Source organism: Papio anubis, chromosome 1 (assembly GCF_008728515.1).
Source record: "Papio anubis isolate 15944 chromosome 1, Panubis1.0, whole genome shotgun sequence".
NCBI lineage: Eukaryota > Metazoa > Chordata > Mammalia > Primates > Cercopithecidae > Papio > Papio anubis.
In genome coordinates, this window is record NC_044976.1 from 74,515,846 (window position 1) to 74,536,420 (window position 20,575).

The following is a 20,575-nucleotide window of genomic DNA, read 5'->3' on the forward strand; positions in this document are numbered from 1 at the left end:
AATTATTTAATAGCTTATCCTTAGGTCTCATCACTTGCATAGACTTGATGAGATATTATTTTGTGTTCGTGTTTTTCTTCTTCTTCAGCATATTGTTCTTACTGCTTCCCCTGCCCCACACCCATTTTGGATTAGGAGAAGGAATATTGCTTATCGCGAGGGTCAGCCTGGGTTTTAGCCTTAAACATGCCAAAGAAAAATATCTGGGCACGTTCACTCTGAGGGGCAGCGCTAGAAGAAAGCTTTTCAAGACGCCAAGAGTGTTTCATTTGACAGCACGTATTCGCTTTTATTCAAGATGAACCCCTATCTAAATCTCATTATTTTGCTATTTCTCATCCATGAAGAAGCCACTTGAGGTGCCCAAAGAACCCTAGCATGCCAACCGTTAGCATGGCTAGTGCGTGAGGTCTCTAGCACTATGTACCCTGCAGAAATGTCATCTCAGATGCATCATTTTGCTAAGTAAGTGCCCCTGCTCAGTGCCAACACTGGTTTGTCTTCTGAATGGGCATGCTTCCTAGAAATTACCCTTTAGCTGACCCCACAGCACAACACACATCACATGTTTAGTGATGTCACTCCCGTTCCCTGGTTGCAGACAAGAGACGCCAGAGAAGAGCAGGAAGTTTAGCAATGAGGGAAATAGAAAGTGTTTATTTTATGTCTCTCATCAGAGGCTCAATGCCAGACACACACATTTCAGGGCTCAGCACACTGAACATGCAGACATACATGGAATCCGCAGTGAGAGTATGGAGAATACAAGTGGAATGCGGGACCATAAAGAGACGGGAAGATCAGAGTTATGTGTAATAAAAGAGCTTTAATACGTTGTAAGAAAAATTTCGGGTTTCAGGTAAAGGAGGATTTTGAAAAGATTAGAACTATTGGAGCTGGGGAATTCTATAGAATGTTGTGAAATTCCCTCTTTAAATACTATGGATTCCTTTCTGAGATTCACTGAATTTGTACTATCTTGTCTGAAACAGAGGGTTAATTCAGAAGTCTACTTAAGACACTATTAACTTTTTTTTTTTTTTGAGATGGAGTCTCGCTCTGTCCCCCAGGCTGTAGTGCAGTGGCGTGATCTCGGCTCACTGCAAGCTCCGCCTTCCGGGTTCACACCATTCTCCTGCCTCAGCCTCCTGAGTAGCTAGGACTACAGGCGCTCACCACTACACCCAGCTAATTTTTGTTTTTGTAGTAGAGATGGGGTTTCACCATGTTGGCCAGGATGGTCTCGATCTCCTGACCTTGCGATCTGCCCGCCTCCACCTCCCAAAGTGCTGGGATTACAGGCGTGAGCCACCGCGCCCGGCCAACACTATTAACTTTTATGCAGTAGCCAGATATGCATGACTGCTTCATATCATTAAAGAACAGAGCAGTTTTGCCAAAAAAAAAGGTACTGCTATATTAACTTTCTTTGGTTTTCCCTAGGCTTAACAAGTGGACTTTTGGGTTTGCTGAAGAAGAAAAAGAAGGAGAAGGAGAAGAAGAAGAGAAATGTAATTAACAAGAAAAAAAACTTATTTGAGGGCTATGAACACCTTGAATATTTAACAGAATATCAGCTACTCATCTGTAACTCATCTGTAACCATTCTCTACATGGCTAAACTTTTAGTAATAATGTAGGTATTTTCTGGCCAAGAGAAAGATAGGATATGTGTGTGTGTGTGTGTGTGTGTGTGTGTGTGTGTGTGTATAACAGAAGAAAATGAAAAGAAAATAAAATAAAGGATATTTTGGAGTCAGTGAGTAAATATTTACTTTTAGAGCATAGCAGGTTTTAATGGAATATGATGTCTAGGACTGGAGGAGAAATAACAAATTTACTTACTTATAATTACTTATTATTTTTACAAACTCTACTTACTAAAAATTATTTGAGACAGCTCACATTTATCCAACAAACAGTGCTGAACGCCTCATATATCCTTTGCCTAAATTCGTTGAGACTAGGTACACAGCACCACAGGAGTCAGAATTCATAGTGGCACGTACAAGGAATGTGATCATAGTAGGAGGCAATTCTCTATGGACTTCCTAAGTTTCTGTATGTCTTGTGATAAGAGCTAGAGAATGCCTTTGTTATAGATTATCTTTTCAAGGATATTTGCATTATTGACTAGCCTTGGGGGAGAAAAAGAGAGAGACAGAAAGACAGAAAGAATATTTCCCTCAAGAGCAGTGCACCAGCATGCTTACTGCCTATTGTAAAGTATTTGAGTTCCCTAAGCTCAGGATTTTTTTCTTTTAAACAAAACCCACAGTGGCTTGGTTTTCTTCAAGTTACCATGTGGGAACTGGGGCTTGGGGAATGGGTGCAATTGCTGTAATAAGTAGTCCCATAACTGTAAGTAATAAATAGTTCTACATCTCTGGCCCAGGGGTCCTGTACCTTTATCCAACAGCCATAAAAATGTGTAAATAATTTCTTAGTTTGCATGTGGGGTACATTTTCAGACCCTTCACAAATTTTCTTATTTGCTTTGAGTATTTGCATTTTATTCAGACAAATACTTGAGCCAAACTGGTACTTTCTCAAAGAAAAATATACCCTATCATATTTAATTTTCTTGTTAAATTTAAACTCAAAAACCTCCCCAGGGGAAAATGAGTAAAAGATGTTGTAAAAGAAAGAAGGGTCAAAATGGAGTGATAAGAGTACCAAAAATAGGCTGGGTGCAGTGGCCAATGCCCGTAATCTGAGCACTTTGGGAGACCAAGGTGGAAGAGTTGCTTGAGGCCAGGAGTTCAAGACCAGCATAAGCAACATAGCAAGACCCCCATCTCTATTAAAAAAAAAAAAAAAGTAAGCAAACAGACAAACAAAAAATACCAAAAATAATGAAAAACAAAAAACAAGTCAAAGAAAAGTAGTGCATAGGCATTAAACTTTTAAAAATGTGTTGAGACAAATGTTGTTTAAAAATATTTTAGATTCATCCCATGGTTATGCTAACAGACATACTTTTCCTGAAAATATGGACAAGGGCTAGTTTATAGGGAGAGAGGTGGTTGGCTATTCTTCGCCAATTTTTAAATGGCAAAGTTTTATTACCATTAAAGAGTGGAAACAGACCTCTGTGAATAACTCATTTAAAATGTAAGCTGATGAAAGAATGAGATAGACATTTTTCTAGTGTTCAAATTATGCAGTGCTTGTCCTAAATACTGCTGAATTCACCACTTGGAAGGGAAAACTAATCTTATTTGGAACATGCCATTATTTAGTATGTAATTTCTTACTATTTCTTAATTATAAAGGTGTCAGTAAAAACCACAAACTCAGTTATTTAAATCTTTGATGCTTTTGAAAATCTTCATCTATTAGGCAAAACAGATTTATTTATGATTCTATTAATTACATTTTAATAAAAATGAAGATGAAATAAAGTGGAACAAACTGAAAAAGAAATCATAGGGTTAGTGAATCATTTTTAACTACACTAAATATCAAATAAACACAATGCACCATGGCTGATTAAAAAGTACTACATACAGTGATTTTTTAAAAATCATGATATAAATAAGGTAGCTTCCACTTAGAAGAAAAGTGTCACTGATTTCTCAATCAACTGAGAACACCCACAGGGATAATCACAGGCCACTCTTGTCGTTAAACATGAACTCAAAATCCGTCCAAATCAAGTACTCAGTCTGATGATTAAAAAGTAGAAAATGCCTTATAGAGAAATATAAGATGATCTGAGAATATCATATGTGATGAAGGAAGTAATAACACATCCAAAGTTTCTTACCTAAAACCTTTGAGCAGCATCCAGAATGGTAGGACAATCTGATTTTCAATTTCATACATTTATGGTTGCTAGCATCTTTCATCTGGAGTTCTTAGTTATCTCTTCAGAGTTGAATGAATCGAATCAGATTAATCAGCATTTACTGAGTATGAAAGGTACTGTATTTCCTTGCTGGGGGCATAAAAAGGTGAAGGCTGCAAAGGAAAGAACAAATCAGTAAGCTTACAATCTATTAGGGAAGTAAGGCTAAAAATAATAACAAAAAAGATGTAGATAATAGGTCAAGTCAACACTAGAAAAAAATTCCACCAGATAGGATGTGACTCATTGCCAAAAGAATTTTGCAAACAGTAATTGTTGGAATTCAAAGAGGAGAAGCTACACTAGACTAGGGTGGTCTGAAAAGACATCAAGAGCCAAATGGGATTTGATCTGGGATTGAAGGAGGGTGAAATCTAGCTGAATAAAGAATGCGAAAGTCAAGACAGAGGTTGGCAAACTGCTGTTCGTGGGCCTCATTGGGTCTGCAGATTGTTTTTCTACATCTGTAGAACCAAAAATGGATTGTACATTTTTAAATAGTTAAAAAAACAAAGAATAATATTTCATAGCACTGAGAAGTATATGAAATAGAAATTTTAGTGTCCATTAAAAGGTTTTATTGGAACACAGTCACTGCCCATTGTTTATATCTATGGCTGCTTTTGTACTACAATGGCAGTGTTGAATAGTGGTGACAGAGACCAAATGGCTTGCAAAGGCTAATATTTACTGTGTGGCTCTTTGCTGACAAAGCTTGCCAACTGTTGGTGTAAGAGAATAACGGGCAATGATTATGGAAAGAATGTTGGCAGGCCTATAAATTTATCAAGAGGCCACTGAAAGTTTTGACTATAGGAGGAAGCCCATTCACAAATTGTTTCTGCTTCCTATACACATCACCTGGGCTTGCAGGGCTTGCAAATGTTTGTTAAACCAACAAATGAACCAGGATTTTCAGATTCCTAAGTCACTTGTTGCTTTATATCTGTTGCTCTTGAAAAGAATGAATGGCTTTCCCACAGGGGACATGCCCTTTACTCTCTGTTTGTCTGCTCCACCTTCACACAGGTGTGCTGGGAGCAGCTTGATACATATTGACATTGTTGGGCACAATAACAATACCTTGTGTTTCAGGGGTTCTGTAAAGAATGTACTTAGGTGACTTCTTTTTGGACCTTTTCTCTTTGCATTGGATGATGTTGTTCTTCTATCTTTTAGGCAATAGTTCAGAAATAGATACAAACAGGAGGGTTCGGGGAGATTCCTGGAAGGGGATGGTATTGACACGAAGAATTAGCAAAAGTCGTAGCTCTCTCCAGAGGGTTTCTGAGGGCCAGACCATTAGAGAAAAAATGGTTCAGGCAAAATAAACTGCAGCAAAACCCAACTGTCGGGCCCTCTCCCCTGGGTGTTCCCATCAGTCCTTCACGGATGCATTTCAAATACCAACTTTCCACTCTAATCTTTTAGGGCAGCATGTAACTGGGCCTCACTGAGAGGAGATATCCAAGAAGAGTGTAGAGAAACACACATGAGAGAAATCTCACAATAAAAGGAAACAAACTCTGGGAAACATGGTTAAGAAATATCAGACTCAATTAATAATGGAGCCCTCAACAGCCTTGGAGAGATCCAATACAAACTTAATTCAAACTACATGCCAATGCCTCCAGCCATATTTACTTTTTTTTTTTTTTTTTTTTTGAGATGAAGTCTAGCTCTGTCAACCAGGCTGGAGTGCAGTGGCATGATGTTGGCTCACTGCAACCTCTGTCTTCCGGGTTCAAGCAATTCTCCTGCCTCAGCCTCCCAAGTAGCTCAGACTACAGGCGTGCACCACCACACCCAACTAAGTTTTGTAGTTTTAGGGGCTTCACCATGTTGGTCAGGCTGGTCTTGAACTCCTGACCTCAGGTGATAGGCCTGCCTGGGTCTCCCAAAGTTTTGGGATTACAGACATGAGCTACCATGCCTAGTCCATATTTACTTTTAATTGATTATGTTTTTTAAGAAAAATCTTAGAGGGAAACTCTTTAAGAAAAACAAATCAGGTTAAAAACTACATTCTTCTAGGTAATGAAAAGTAGGTAAACAACATTAGTTGTGGATTTTTAAAAAATTAAAAACAGCTTTTTTTACTGGTCCATTTGAAAACAAAATTTGGGAAAAGATGGAATCTTCCAATAGCTGAGATGAAGTTAAGGGGGAACATTACTGAATATAATATTTAAAAAATGTAATTTTAAATCATGCGTAACTTGTCTTGGAGTTCATCCCAGATAAATATCAGTATAGTCAGGGATAATGACGAATTCTGGATTAGAACTGTGTAAAGGTTTGAAATAGCAGTAAGCTCAAGTCCTGGGAATGCAAACTGGATGACATTTTGGAATGTCCTACTATCAAAAAAGAGGGAAATGAAGCTTAACCCCATATGTCAGTGTATTCTCATAAACAGCTACCTAAAAGGGCATAGCCACAGATGCACTTAAACACAACTACAGACACACATGTGGACCTAGACACCTAGATGCCTACTTTAAGATACGAAAAATTTCCTAGGTCACAATTACAACAGTGCAATGGTTTCTAGAAAAAGAAGATCATTTCCTATCCTGGCTCAGAATGTTAAAAAAAATGACTTTCCCATAACATTTTCTAATGGATCTTCCAGTCACAGTCTCCTAGGGAGGCATAATTTATGTAGTGGATGACAAAAAGAGTTTTATGATATCTGGAATTCATTTAAAATCTTTAGATTGGAAAAATTGAGATCCAATTAAAATCTTAATAAATGACTCTGTGTTGCATATAAATATATTAAATTAATATATGTGCAGGCTGAAATTGGAGAAGTTATGAGAGTCAGCATGTTAATTCTATTTCTATCAGGGAACTAACTGTATGTTATAACTCTGAGAATTACGGGGTAATGGGGCTGTTTACATTGAAGCAAAACTGAATTTAATTTACATTGAAGCAAATTTTCACCCATGACTTGTCATAACTCACGAAGTCTTCACTTTGAGGCATGGTGAAATCTCACTAGTGAAAGGCCTCTGAGGAGAGGGAAGATGGAGCAGTTGGAACCAAGAAGAGCCCTAGGGAGGATGAAGTAGTGAAAGGGCCAGTCCCCAAGGATCTCTCCATGAAGGGAAGCAAAGGCTGGCAGGCTGCTCTGTGGCACCACCAGGTAGCAGGTGAGATACAGCAGTGAGAATCTTTGATTGGAAGTCATTCTCATGCACAGAAGGTGGTAACAGCTTGGTTGGTGAGAGACCAATGAGAAGTGCTGGGTCTTTGTTAAGGTGGGACCCAGGAGCTGAGGGTTGAAAAATACAGCGTGAGTGCATCTATCCGGTACACTCAGATTGATAGAGTGTACCTATCCTCTGCATACTCACATTCTTGCCCTAGGTTTTGCATCCTAGTACGTATCCCAGGGAGGATTCATACTTACCCTAAGTTTTCCTATGGCTACACTAAGACAACAGGTGAAATCTGAAGAGTGACAAATGACAGAGATTGGGCTTCTAACATACTGGACAGCTGAATGTAGCAGTTAAGATGGCAAACCCACAAGTCCCTAGATTCAAACCCCTGTTCCCCTAGTTACCAGCTGGGGGTGATAACATCCATGTGGATGTTGTGAGGATCAAATGAGATATTTTATTTAATTGAAGGATGCTTCCATTTTGTTATGATTATTTTTGGAAATAGAAACTCTTGGCTTTAAGTCACAACGTTAGAGCTGGAAAATTATGCTACACCTATGGACTTGACTAAGCTGTTTCTGTAGTTTGGCCAGTTTTAAAACAAAAAAAATCCTGGCCACACACTCCTACCCTCCCAGCCCCAACAAACCTGGCTGTAACTGCATTCCCTGGTAGGTTCAAAATCTGTTTTTATTTTCATCCAAAAGCTTTTTTTCTTTTCCAGACATCAAGAGTGGTCCATCTAAAACAGTGATTGTTAAGATTGTTTTGTAAACCTTCCAGTCCAGATTTATTCTAGAACTTGAGTTTGTTTTTAAGATTGTTATGATGAGATTTCTAGTTGTATTTAGACATAACTTTTGGATACCAATAAAACATAACACCTTGGGAAGTATGGACATGGGCGGGTAGAAATTTAATGGAGAAAGCCATACCCAAGTAGATTGAGGGAGTTAGTAAAGGCCCCATCATGGCATACCCAAGACATAACATGTTAAATGTTTGCTCCGTTGGTGTTCATCCTCCTGAGACACCCAAGGTTGATGGCAATCATCCTACTCAGCTTCTCCCACAAATCTATCTTTAGTGGAAGATTTTCTTCTTTACATAAAGAGCTATCATTTAAAAAGTGCTCATAGTGCTAGAAATTGAGCTGAGTGCATTTGCAAACATTATTATCTCATTTAATTCTCTTGAGGATAGATACTATTAGATAAGGTAAGGATTAAAGAGAGGTTAAGAAACTTGATCAAGGATACCCTGCAGGGAAGTCCTTAGCGGGGCTGTTCACTAGGGCCTGCTGTTTCGCTTTCCGGATGTACAAACTTCCTGGAGAGAACGATGTGGTCTGCCCACCCTTGCCCCTTTGCCCTGCTGTTCTGCCAGGCCCAGACCCTCTTTCCTGAGAACTTTGCTTCCAATTTGGCTAAGGCCTTTTCCATGTTATAGTATCATGTATCTTTTATTCTTATCTTTCGCACCTGTGAGCCCACGTTGATGTTAGATATCCTGAAAGTCATTCTCCTATCCCTGAAAGGTCCTCAATATTTTTCCTCCACTTAGTGGAAGGAGAATAAAGTTTATTCCTCCATTTAGTAGTAGCTCAATAAAAAAAAATTTGTGGAGTTAATCAAGGGATGAGTGAATGAATGAAATACTGAGTTTTCCTGGCCCATGAAGGACCGTGAGCTACAGCAGCAAAGTATATCGTTCCGAACAAGGAGTTCTTACTGAAAACACGCTGGATCTGTAAGGCAGAGGAGGGAGCGGCGGGAATAAGAAGTCGAAGATCAGGGTGTGGTACCCCAGGGAGACTGAAGACGGGAGCTTCCCATGGGACAGGCAGTTCATCCACAGGCTCAGCTTCTGCAACCTCCTTCCTGTGGTTACTCCTGCTCTCTAAGAATTTTGCAAGTTCTCATCAAAGAAAATACCAAATTCCTTGAAAGCCTGGTTTCTGCCTTGTGGTTTGTGAGCCAATCTCATGACACCACCAGCCCACAGTGCTTTTTCCGATTCCATGGAGGCAAACTAGATGGGGCTTCTAGCAAGTGAAACTTCTTTTGGGTAAATATTTGGGGGTTGCTTTAAAATTTTTCTGATAGACCAACTGGTAAAAATCCGTGTGTGTACACGGAATGCTTTCTCCCTTCTGCAATGCGCTTACTCTATTTGTAGAAATAACTGCTTCTCTTAGCCGGCTCTTGCTTGAAGCAGGGAAGAGCAAAGTCCTGTCATGTACACACACACACTTTATAAACATATATTGTACAATCAACATGTACATATCTAATACAATATACACGCGTGCATCCTGTATCTGTAGACTGTATATTACGCACATACGATTTCATAAACAAGCTTGTAGCAGGAAAAGGCAATAATCCATATATTGTACACACATATATGTATATATAAAATACACACACACAAAATATACCATACACAGTGTAAGGTTCATGACGGCTTTCATTCGTTGATATTTGTGCTCCCTTATTAGTGGCAAATTATTAATTTTAGACAAGCCCATCACAGAGTGAAGGCTCAATCCTTGAACAGCCCAGGGAGAACTTCGTTGCTACTTTTGAACACCCTTTGATGTGCCCAAAGTCTGTAGAAAGGCGATGCCAAACGCACTGAAGTTTGACAAAGTGTGAAACGTCTGTAAAAAGGAGTTCTCTGATGTGTGAGAGAAGACGGAAGCGAGAAGAAAAGACCGTTCTCTGGCCCCCCGCGGGACCCAGGTCCCTGCCTGCTGCGGAGCGCACTCGGTGCACGCCGAGCCGCGAAACATTCACAGAAGAAAACAAGAGAAAGAAGTAGCAGGCACCGAGGGGCCGCCGGCGCCGGCGCCCGGGACGGCACGTGACCCGGGGGCGGGGCCGCGCGGGCCGCGGGCCAGTGGATGGGGACGGGGGCGGGGCCGCGGCTCGGGGGGCGGGGTCTGTGGCGGCGCAGCTTGCCCCGCGGTCCCCTTATTTGGATCTGCGGGAATGTGGGCTGGAGCGGTCCTGCCGCGGTACCAGCCTCCATCCTGCCCCCGGGACTGCCCCTGACCCAGGCGCGCCCACTGCTCGGTGGCAGGAGGGCCGGCGGAGCGCCATGGCCTGCATCCTGAAGGTAACGACTCGGATCTGTGGCTCGGACGCGTGGTTGGCCAGCCCCTTGCTGCTCGGAGGCACGGAGTCAGCCGCGGTCCCACCGCATCCTCATCTCAGTTGTCTTTTCCTGGCATTGATTTTCTTTTTGTTCCTTTGGCAAATGCATATGGAGGGAGATTCTGAAACATGCAGCTGGCACAGCTTCTTTTCCCACCATTCCTGCCTGCTCGCGCCTGCATTGAAAGAGCTGCAGACTGTTGGCTCCAGGGAAGAGCAGGGCTGTGTGCCGAATAATGGGGATGGTAGGGAGAGGAGGGGTGTTCCCGCGGGTCCTGCGGCTCTGTGGAGCCTGAGGCCTTTCAGGGGCCACGGGGAGGGGTGGAGTGGCTAGGCGTGAGTTGCTGGTGGTGAGGGGCACAGCGCTTTTAATGGAGGGAAGAGTGGAGGTGGTCTCTACTGTGCATTTGATCATGTGAAGACAGAAACTTCTGAGTTTACAGGTAGTCCCTTAGGAATGAGTTTTCTATGAGATCTGCTAGCTCTGTGTGCCCTTAGCTCTACTTTGGAAAAGTTCACACGAGGATGTATATGTTAGTAGAGAACCTCTCCCTCTCGTTATGCTCATAAATTTGAATAGACAAAATGATTTTATACTCTGTCAAAGTGCGCTCAGCCACCCCTTCTTTGTTGAGTTTTCTTTCTCCAAGACCGGATTCTCAGCCTCAACTGAGCATCTTTCTGGGTTCACAGACTTGTGGCCTCAGGTGGGAGGACTTGGTGTGAGGAACTCACTGAAAAAGAACTTTCTATCCCACTGGTAGAGGCCTCCCCCACCCTCGTTTTTTTTTTTTTCCACTACTTTTCTACAAGAACATAACCTGGTTGCATGAATCAAAAACATGCACAGCATGAAAGTTTCCTGGGCCTTGACTGGAGAATGCAAAGACCTATTTGTCCAAGCATGGGGGAAGTGTGTGACGAAGGAAAATACCAGGAAACAATTCGTTGTTGTTGTGAAGTAGCATTTATTCCTCTATAAGATGATATGAAGTCATCTACTGCTGTTCTGGTTACCTGAATCATCTTCTAACGTGCCTAGTGTTAATGATGAAAATAACAGACTAACCTCGTAGAACTTGTTTCCCCTTCTTTGCATAAAGGAGATCAGAAGTTTCCTGTGACCTTTCTGAACTTCCTCTTTTTGTTTCAGAACATTTTCCAGGACATAACAAATGGTAGCAAAATCATGAGAAAATAATACATCAGTATGACAATATGCGATATTTAACCTGGAGGCTCTTAGCACAAGGACTGAGATATGAGTATGAGTCATCTTTACTATTCATTGTGTTACTTCCTGAAAGGGACATTGAGGAGCATGATATTTATTGTTGGCCATCTTTTTCCCTTTTGATTTCTCCCCTGCCTTGTCCTATACATGTGGTAAACATCTTTAATGCACATCCCAACTACACATGAATCTGGTCCAATCTGTGTCTCTTCTAGCACTTCACACTGCTCTCAGACATTTGGGACATTTCTGTCCACCTTGTCTTCCCTCCACTGAAACTGATCTGGGCTTTAGACTCAGAAAGATATGTCTGGATGCTGGCTCTGCCCACTGCTACCTCTGTGATGTTGAACAAGTTACTTAAATGTCTCAGGGCCTTAGTTTCTTCAATATGAGATCAAAGTAGTGGCACCTGCTTCACAAGGTTGCTGTGAGGATGAAATAAGATAGGGTATGAAAAATACTTTGTGTCACAAGGATTTAATATGTACCATTTTTTCCTGTAACATATAATAATAAGTGCAGTTTGGTTGATCCTTAGTATATCCTCAGTCTGTTTCTTATAACTGTTATTTTTTATAAAATACAAAATGTCTTTTATTCTTTAATCTTTACATAAAACCCTAAAATATAAGTATCATTGTTTTAAACCCCATTTTACAGAGAAGAAGTCCGAAGCTCCCTAGTTTAAGAGATTTGCCCAAGGCCACACAGGGTTAATGACAGAGTGGTCCTGGATTTAGACCCAGATATGTCAACCTTCCATATACTTTACTGCTGTTCCAATACTTTCCCAGGTGATGACTTTTTTTTTTTTTTGAGTTTCGCTCTGTCGCCCAGGCTGGAATGCAGTGGCGCAATCTCCGCTCTCTGCAAGCTCCGCCTCCCGGGTTCTCCCAGGTGATGACTTTCAAGATGTCCTAATACCATTCAGTTCCTAACACCTTTGAGCAATCACTTTCTCTAGTCATGGTCTAGACAGTCTGGGCTGGGTCTTTTTTCTTTGTTGTCTTTGAAAAGCTACAAATGGAATAGTGCAGAATACAGGTTTCAGTCCAGAGACCTGAGTTCTGTGCAAGTTTGGCCTCTTGCATATGATTTTAGACAGCCACTGTAACTTGGAGCCTCAGTTTTCCCATGTTGAAGTGTTCATAGACTTATAACCATTGCGTTACAGGGTTGTTATGAGGATAAAACTATGGACTGTTTTTTTTTTTTTGAATGAAACATGTTCTGCCATTTGCTGGCCCTGGACTTAGTGTTGGCATCTGTAGAAAAGGAAAGGTTTTCCTCTGCCCTCTTAGTTTCTGTGCCTGGTCCTGATAGCTAAACTGACAAAAGGCATACTAACAGAGGAAAAGCATACACATTTTATTTGATGTTAATGTTTTTATGTGTACCATAGAGGGCTTCCTATATAAGAAATAAAGACCCAAAGAAGGGGAGAGGCCTGAGAGTTTATAAAGCATTTTAATAAGGAAGCATAAATTGTGGAGATGTGACAAGACAAAGGGAAAAGGGAATTTGGACTGGGGCAGTCGATTGTGAGCAAGTGGGAAATGTATGGGGAAAACTAATGGAAAATAGGTGAGTGTTTTTAGTAGAGATTTATCTTGGTGTTGACTCTCCATCTTTGATCATAAGAATGTTCTCCTCTTCCTGGCACGGGGAAGGGACATTTCTCGTGGGAAATTTTATGCCTTGCTTTTAGGTAGAAATGGGGAGATCAGAAAGCCCTTCCTGTATCTGCTTTTTCTCAATTGCCTTTAGCTCAAAATAATCAATATGCCAAAGTGATATATTTTGGGGTGGCCTGTTTTGATTCCTTTTACATCACAAGATGCATAAACCATTGACCCCATTCGCAAATGGCTTACGATTTAGTAAGGGTGATAGAAAAGTAAATGAGTGCTTAGGTTATAATGTGAAGAATGAAACTACATAGGTCCATGGAGGGCATAATAGAAGCCTGGAAGGAGAGAGCAATTGCCCCTGTCACTGGGTAGTTCAGACAGGCTTTCCACTGATGATATTGGAGTTGTGTTTTGAAGACTAAATAGGATTTACTATGATGGAGCTTGTGTTTTAGAAAGATAACTTTTGAGGCAGTGCCAGCTTTCTTCTGTGGGCTAAGACTTTAATCTTCTCAACAGAATTTTGCAGTAGATTTTACTATCCATTTTTACAAATGAGAAAACTGAGATAGAGAGATATTGATTAAAGTATCATTATTGCCTACACAATAGTGGCCCTCACTCAGAAGAGACCCCCATGCTGTGGCAGCTAATTTTGGTCTTTTAGGGGATAATGAACAATCCCCTCAAGGTGCTGTGCATGCTGAAGGCCCATTCTGCCAATATATAGGGCTAGTTCTCAAACAGAATGATGATCACCTCATAATCATTTAATTTTGGAATACAGACTTCACATTGCCTGGACTTTAAAGCCAGAAATATGTGAGCTTTAATTATGGCTCCACTCCTTGTTAATTATAGAGCCATAGCAAGTTTCTTGATTTCACTACCTCAGTTTCCAAAATGGGAATGATCATGCATTCCTCAATGGGTTATTCTAAAGGTTAAATGAGATAATCTGTATATTAGTTATATTGCAGGGGGAAGAAGAAATTCTGAATCTTAGCAGGTTTATTTCTTGCCATGCCCCTGGTTAGGCAGATCTCCTGTGTAGCTCTACCATTGAATAAAGAATCAACTCAAGGACCAGTCTCTTTATTATTATTATTTTGAAACAGAGTCTCACTCTGTTGCCCCGGCTGGAGTGCAGTGGCATGATCTTGGTTCGCTGCAACCTCTGCCTCCTGGATTCAAGCAATTCTCGTGCCTCGGCCTTCCAAGTAGCTGGGACTACAGGTATGTGCCCCCATGCCTGGCTAATTTTTTGTATTTTTAGTAGAGACGGAGTTTCGCCATGTTGGCTAGGCTGGTCTTGAACTCCTGGCCTCAAGTGATCTGTCTGACTTGGCCTCCCAAAGTGCTGGGATTACAGGCATGAGCCACCGTGCCTGGTCTAGGACCAGTCTCTTTTCATAGTAGCTCTGGTGTCTTCTTGGGCCCCAGAGCCCTTGTCAGATTCTCTGTTTTCAGCAGCTCCAGCAGACAGATTACAGGGAAGATTTTGTGGGGGTGTTTAAAAAGTCTCTCAAATTTGATAGACAGGAAAACTCTTAGATTCAATTTGTATTTATTTAATCATTAGTGAAGTTAAGCTTTTAAATTTGTATTAGTCATTTGTCTTTCTTCTTTTATAAATTATAGATACTTTAACATTTTATGCAATAAATCCTATCCATATTTTGTTTTATGATTTCTACCTTTGGTCAGCAGGTACATTTTTAGCACAGTGTCTTGTACACTTTTATTTTTTAAAAATATAGGTGAATTGTATTAACTTTTATATCGGAAGTGGACACTGAGTGGACATGTGGACACAAGAGCCTTGTGAATCATTTCTGCCGTCGAGAAGATTATGGTTTTACTAGGTGGATGAGGCTTATGAACGTGAAGCGGTTAGCTGATACGATAGATGCATGACTAAGCCACAACTACCTTCTCTCCAGTGACCTGTCCTCATATATTTATCTTTTTTTTTTTTTTTTTTTTTGAGACGGAGTCTCACTGTGTCGCCCAGGCTGGAGTGCAGTGGCCGGATCTCAGCTCACTGCAAGCTCCGCCTCCCGGGTTCACGCCATTCTCCTGCCTCAGCCTCCCGAGTAGCTGGGACTACAGGCGCCCGCCGCCTCGCCCGGCTAGTTTTTTGTATTTTTTAGTAGAGACGGGGTTTCACCGTGTTAGCCAGGATGGTCTCGATCTCCTGACCTCGTGATCCGCCCGTCTCGGCCTCCCAAAGTGCTGGGATTACAGGCTTGAGCCACCGCGCCCGGCCCATATATTTATCTTGATTGATAGGTAATTAGATGAATGATGATACCAAGTTACGAACTTGGTGTCTTCTCATTTCCTTTTCCTCCCCCTGCCCCCGATCTAATCCTTCTCTACAGTGCATCAATTCTGTCTCAGGAAAACCTCTCAGCTCTGCCCCTTCCTCTCCATCCTTACTCCCTCTGCCTTGTTCAACTCCTACTTTAGAGTCACATCTGTGGTCAAGCCGTCGCCTGCCTCAGCAGGCTTCCTCTATGCTCCTGTGGTCTAAGTTCTTGTCCCTGTAGTAGCAGGTATTACCATGTACTGTCAGTAAACTGCTTTCATGCCCAACTCTTTTTTGACTATCAACTGTTAGGGAGCCGCAGCCTTTCAGTGTTTACTGAGCATCTGTAAATGAATTCTGTTCTTACCCTAAGTGAGATTATAGACTTAGTGAGAAGGCAAATAATTAAACTAGGAATGAAAACTATGCAAATTACTTTGAAAGTTACTCCTCATGGCATGGGAGTATATGGGTGGGGCGGTGATGGTTACTTACCTGAATGTGGAAGGCAGAAAAGGCTTTGTTGTATTCAACTTGGTGTTCCTAAGAACTAAGTTGGCTCTCAGTAGGTGCTCCTTAAGTGTTTGCTGAATGTATGACTGGTGTTATTAATATTTTTTGATGTCAGTTATAGACACAGGTCCAGCTTGTTTTCTGAAAACAGCTGAGCGCTTCAAGGATGTGGCATGGATTTTTTAACTCTAATGTATAGCAGGCAGATTAGAGCTCGTCAGTTAGTTTGCTCCTTAAATTTTTTCTTAGTATGTTTCTTGTAGGTAGGTCTGTTATCATTCCTCATATAAAATCTGGGGCCAATTTAAAATTTGGGGTTGGGGGGGGGGGGGAGATGGGAGAACTGGACTAGAAGGAGGAAAAAAGGGAAGTGTAGGCGTGGTTTAACTTTTGTCATGATCATTTTGGTTCCCCAGATTAACAGAAACAGATAAACCAAAAAAACCCAGAAAACAAAACAAAACAAAAAGACAATCAAAACCCAAACACCCACAACCAAAAGATTGTGTGGTTCTCAAACGATGGGGTCTCAAAGCATTTGAAAACAGTGTGGCTTCACTGAGACTGGAAAGCCACAGGGACTTCGCAGGTACACAGATGATAAATCTGAAACCGTAGGATAACCCTGGCAAGTAGACAAGTCACTTCATTTAATAAATCTGCTATGACATTTCTTACTGCTGCCCAGGAAATGCTGAATTCTCAGCAGCTGCCTGGCCTAATTTCCAGTCTTACAGTGACTGAGCAGATGCTTTTGCTACGTTTATCAGCACACTGTGGGGAATGAGTGGTTTGGGTAAAAGTAGTGTTCTTTGGATGGATTGATAACAACGGCAACAATAGGTGCCATTTATTGAACCGCCAGAGTGCTCGGGCTGGGTTCTGTGCTAAGTAAACTTTTATTACAAATGAAGACACCGAAGTTCAGAAAACCTAAGTAAATTGTCCCATGTCCTGTTGTAAGTGATGGAGGTGGGGTTCACCCTGGCTTTGTGTGGTTATTAAGCAGGGGTGTTCAAACTTTTGGCTTCCTTGGGTCACATTGGAAGAAGAATTGTCTTGGGCCACACATAGAATACGCTAACATGAATGACAGCTGGTGAGCTAAAAAAAATTTTTAAAAAGCAAATCGCAAAAATACTCTCATAATGTTTTAAGAACATTCACAAATTTGTTTTGGGCCACATTCAAAGCTGTCCTGGCTGCGGATTGGACAAGCTATAGAGCTTGTCTTTTACCTTCAGTGCCAATTAAGTAAATATTTATAGGGATTCTGAATTTATTTCACCATCTTCTACCCCAGGCAATATCCAGTCTAGACAACTTCCTAATCTGGTGGCCTGATGGGGACCACTTTTAGCTGTGTTGTTTTTATTTGTTCCTCTGAGTTTCCTTTGTGACAGAGGAACTAGAGGAACTAGAGGGGCTGCAAAGACTGAGGAGATAAGAAGGTTTTAATTCTGTTTAACTCTGTATAGATCTTTAACCCTGGGCAAGTTATGTGAACGTGTATGTCCTTTTTGCGGGTGGGAGTGAGGGAGAGTTGGACTTACCCTGAGTGCAAGCTTCAGGGCCCTTCCAAGGTTCTGGGAAGAGACCCTAGCATTTTGGTATTTATAGTTTTATGTTCATTTTATGAAGGAATCCCACAAATTATATACATTTCAGGCTCCCCAACCTAGATCTGCCCCGGGGTGGTGTTGGAGACCAAAAGAGATAATGCTTGTGAATGCACTTTGCAAAGCAGAGTGCACCGCACAGGTATGAAGTGGAAATGGCAAAAAATATTATTAGTAGTATTAGTACTGGTAATAGCTGGAATCGAGGAAACCTTTGTTGAAGGACTAGTGGGAGAAAGAAGGGGTTTAGATCTGAGGAAAACAGAGGAAGCCTATTAAACTTTCTAGTAAACGACTGAGCAAAGTTATGAAAGCTTCTCTCCAGGAGAAAAATTTCTGTTTGTGAGAATGTAACACACATTTATGCCTGAGGGCTAGGAGTTGAATGAGGTTCTTTTCTGTTTCCTTTCTTTAGGGAACAGTGGAGGAAGGCATTTTTCTAATTGGAGGGAGTAGATTTACAAGTGCTACCTGGATCCCATTACTAAAAGCTGCAGTTAGCTCCTGGTTATTAAAAGGCTCATTATTCAGTTTATGGATTATCCAGACCCGTTTGCCTCCAGCCATTCTGATGTACACTTTTTATGCCTTTTACTGCCAATTAGCGACTTCACCTGCGCAGGCAAAAAAAAAAAAAATGGGTGCTAAACCCCAAATTGGTTCATTTCTCTCCTTGTTAGCAGCTCTGTAAAGGTTTGTCAGCAGGAGAGTGGGCCTGGGAAAAGGTTCAAATGAGGTGAAAGGATTATCTGCGCTTTCTCTATTGCTGTCTCTCTCTACTCAAAAATTGAGACTAGGCTCTGGTTCTGATTGTAAACTGATTTAAAGTCACTAAGTCAGAGACCTTGGCCTGGGATACTAAGGGAGTTTAATAAACAGCAGCCCTAGGGTAGGGTGACATTCTGTAAGGAGCCCCTTACCCCACACTCCATATCTCCAGGCCTCTCTTTCATTTCCTGGAGGGGTGGGGGCCAACAACATCTGGTACTTGAGAGAGTGAGGGAGAAGTTAACTCCTAAACAGATTTGTCGGAGGCCAAAAAAAGAGGATACTTGGGTCATTTTCGTGTTTTGTTTTTTTTTTTAAAGATGTGTGTCTCTGTGGACACATAGTAAATATAAATATACATCCACATTCATTCAATTTTATCTTAATATTTACTCAGATTTGAAAACTATCGCACGTAAATCCTTTTCTGGAAGGGACTTCTCTCTGATTTCAAAGGCTATTTGGTTTTTTAGTGAGTTTATTAGCTCTGCATTTACTAGACACAAAATAAAAACTTCTTTGGTCAGCTATGAAAGCTGTTTGCGTCTTGCTCTGAGAAGATCATGATCACAAGGGATTTGGAAGTAACATGTGTATGTTCTGGGTTGGAAATGAGTCCTGATCTGGGATTAAAACCTGGTTGCAATAGTCATCTTAGATTTTGAGAACTAGAATGAGCAAACGACTGTTGTGAGTTGATCCCCCTCCTTGGGACTAGTGGGATATATGCACTTGCAGCGAGCCGGGCTGTGATTCCTGGTGCTGTTTGCTGCGTGACTGGCTGCAACAATGGGCTGGACTCGAAAGAAAGAGAAGTGAAAGTCTCTCTTGGTGAAGCATTTGCCTCATCAGAGAAAGTGGTACCCAAGAAAAGACGCTGGAGCTGCTCTCTGGGGCGTGGGCAGTAGGAAGACTGTGGGGTGCGGAGGTCAGAGCTAGACCGACTCTAAGTCCCATTCTGGCTTTGTGATTAATATGAATAAAACAATAATACCCTTATTTCATGGTCTGTAGCAGTGCTGTCCAACAGAAATATAATGTAGGCTATTTATGCAATTGTACATTTCCTAATAGCCATATTTTAAAAAAGCAAAAAAGAAACGTAGAATTTAATAATGTGTTTTGTTTAACTTGATATATCCAAAATACTTTCATTTCAAAATGTACTCACTATAAAAATTAATGAGATATTTATAGCTTTTTTTTTACAAACAGTTCTTAAAACTCGGTGTATGTTTTACACTTACAGCGTCTCTCAGTTTGAATTCTAAATTTTTCATCAGAAATACTTGATTTGTATTTTGATTTTACTAATGTAAAGTAAAAAAGTAAGTTCACTCGTCTGAGTTGAATTGTGCTTAGACCTTTTCCAATAGCTGAATGGAACATTATTTTTTAAAGATAAATTAATTAAAATGAAATGAAATTTTAAAAATGTGGTTTGTTGGTTATGCCAGCCATGTTTCAATGCTCAAAAGCCACATGTGGCTAGTGGCTCACATGTATTGGACAGCATGCTCCTTCAGGTATTCATCTTCACCATCAGAAGAGACCACTAGACTCAGAGACAATGAGAGTAGTGTAAGGGGCTGCAGAAAGGATTGGCCCCCGGGTCAGGTTCAGATGGGGAGGACACACCTGTTGGATGGACTCCTAGCAGCCAAAGGCTGGTGACTGATGAGCGAGTAATGAGTGCCTGACTCAGGGACACATGCGATGAGCCTTTGATGAGCCCTTGAAATTTTATCTGAAAATGTAGTCCTCGGTTTCACCATATCCTGAGCCTAATTTTCCCCCAGATGTTGTGCAGCTGTGAATTTTCCCAAGGGAGTGCTGCTTTGTGGGATGTGTGAGTTGGCTCTTTGGTCTCAGTGTGGTAGTGTGAACTCCTGGAGGCTTTGAGGGCAGAGGCAGGCTTGATGCACTTTTATTTGAGTTGTTTCATTGCTCCAGGAGGGTATTACACATATGGGAGCAATTTAAATGTCCAGAACAAACCACATGTCTTCTTTTAAGTCAAGAGAGCAAGGTGATTGCAGTTTCTTTGTTCGGTTTGCTTATTTTTTACTGCTTATTTCTGTGTGTATAAATTCAGCGACATGCTAATAGACATATGGCCAATGGTGCTTAGAGAAAATCTGTTTGTAAACCTGAATCTCTGTTTTGCCCACACATTCCCATTGTATTCCTGCCCTGCTCCAACTCATTGTCCTAGATCATCCAGTGTTAGCATTTTTTTCATGAGATGAACATTTCGTTATAATAATGACAGTAGCTGTCATTTGCTGAGGGCTTTCTCCATGTCAGGCAGC

At 41.2% G+C, this 20,575-nt stretch overlaps 1 protein-coding gene across 3 annotated transcripts in view; it reads left to right on the forward strand.

Annotated features, from left to right (window-relative positions):
* Positions 1–9,966: 9,966 nt before the first annotated feature.
* Positions 9,967–20,575, forward strand: part of ST6GALNAC3 (ST6 N-acetylgalactosaminide alpha-2,6-sialyltransferase 3) — a 567,065-nt gene continuing 556,456 nt past the window's right edge. For all 3 annotated transcript variants that reach the window (XM_017962620.3, XM_017962621.3, XM_021923833.2), the window contains exon 1: positions 9,967–10,146. Coding sequence is in view for 2 of the 3 variants with exons in the window: in XM_017962621.3 (XP_017818110.1) it covers positions 10,129–10,146 (18 nt within the window). In the remaining variant the exon portion in view is untranslated. The remainder of the gene's footprint in view (positions 10,147–20,575) is intronic.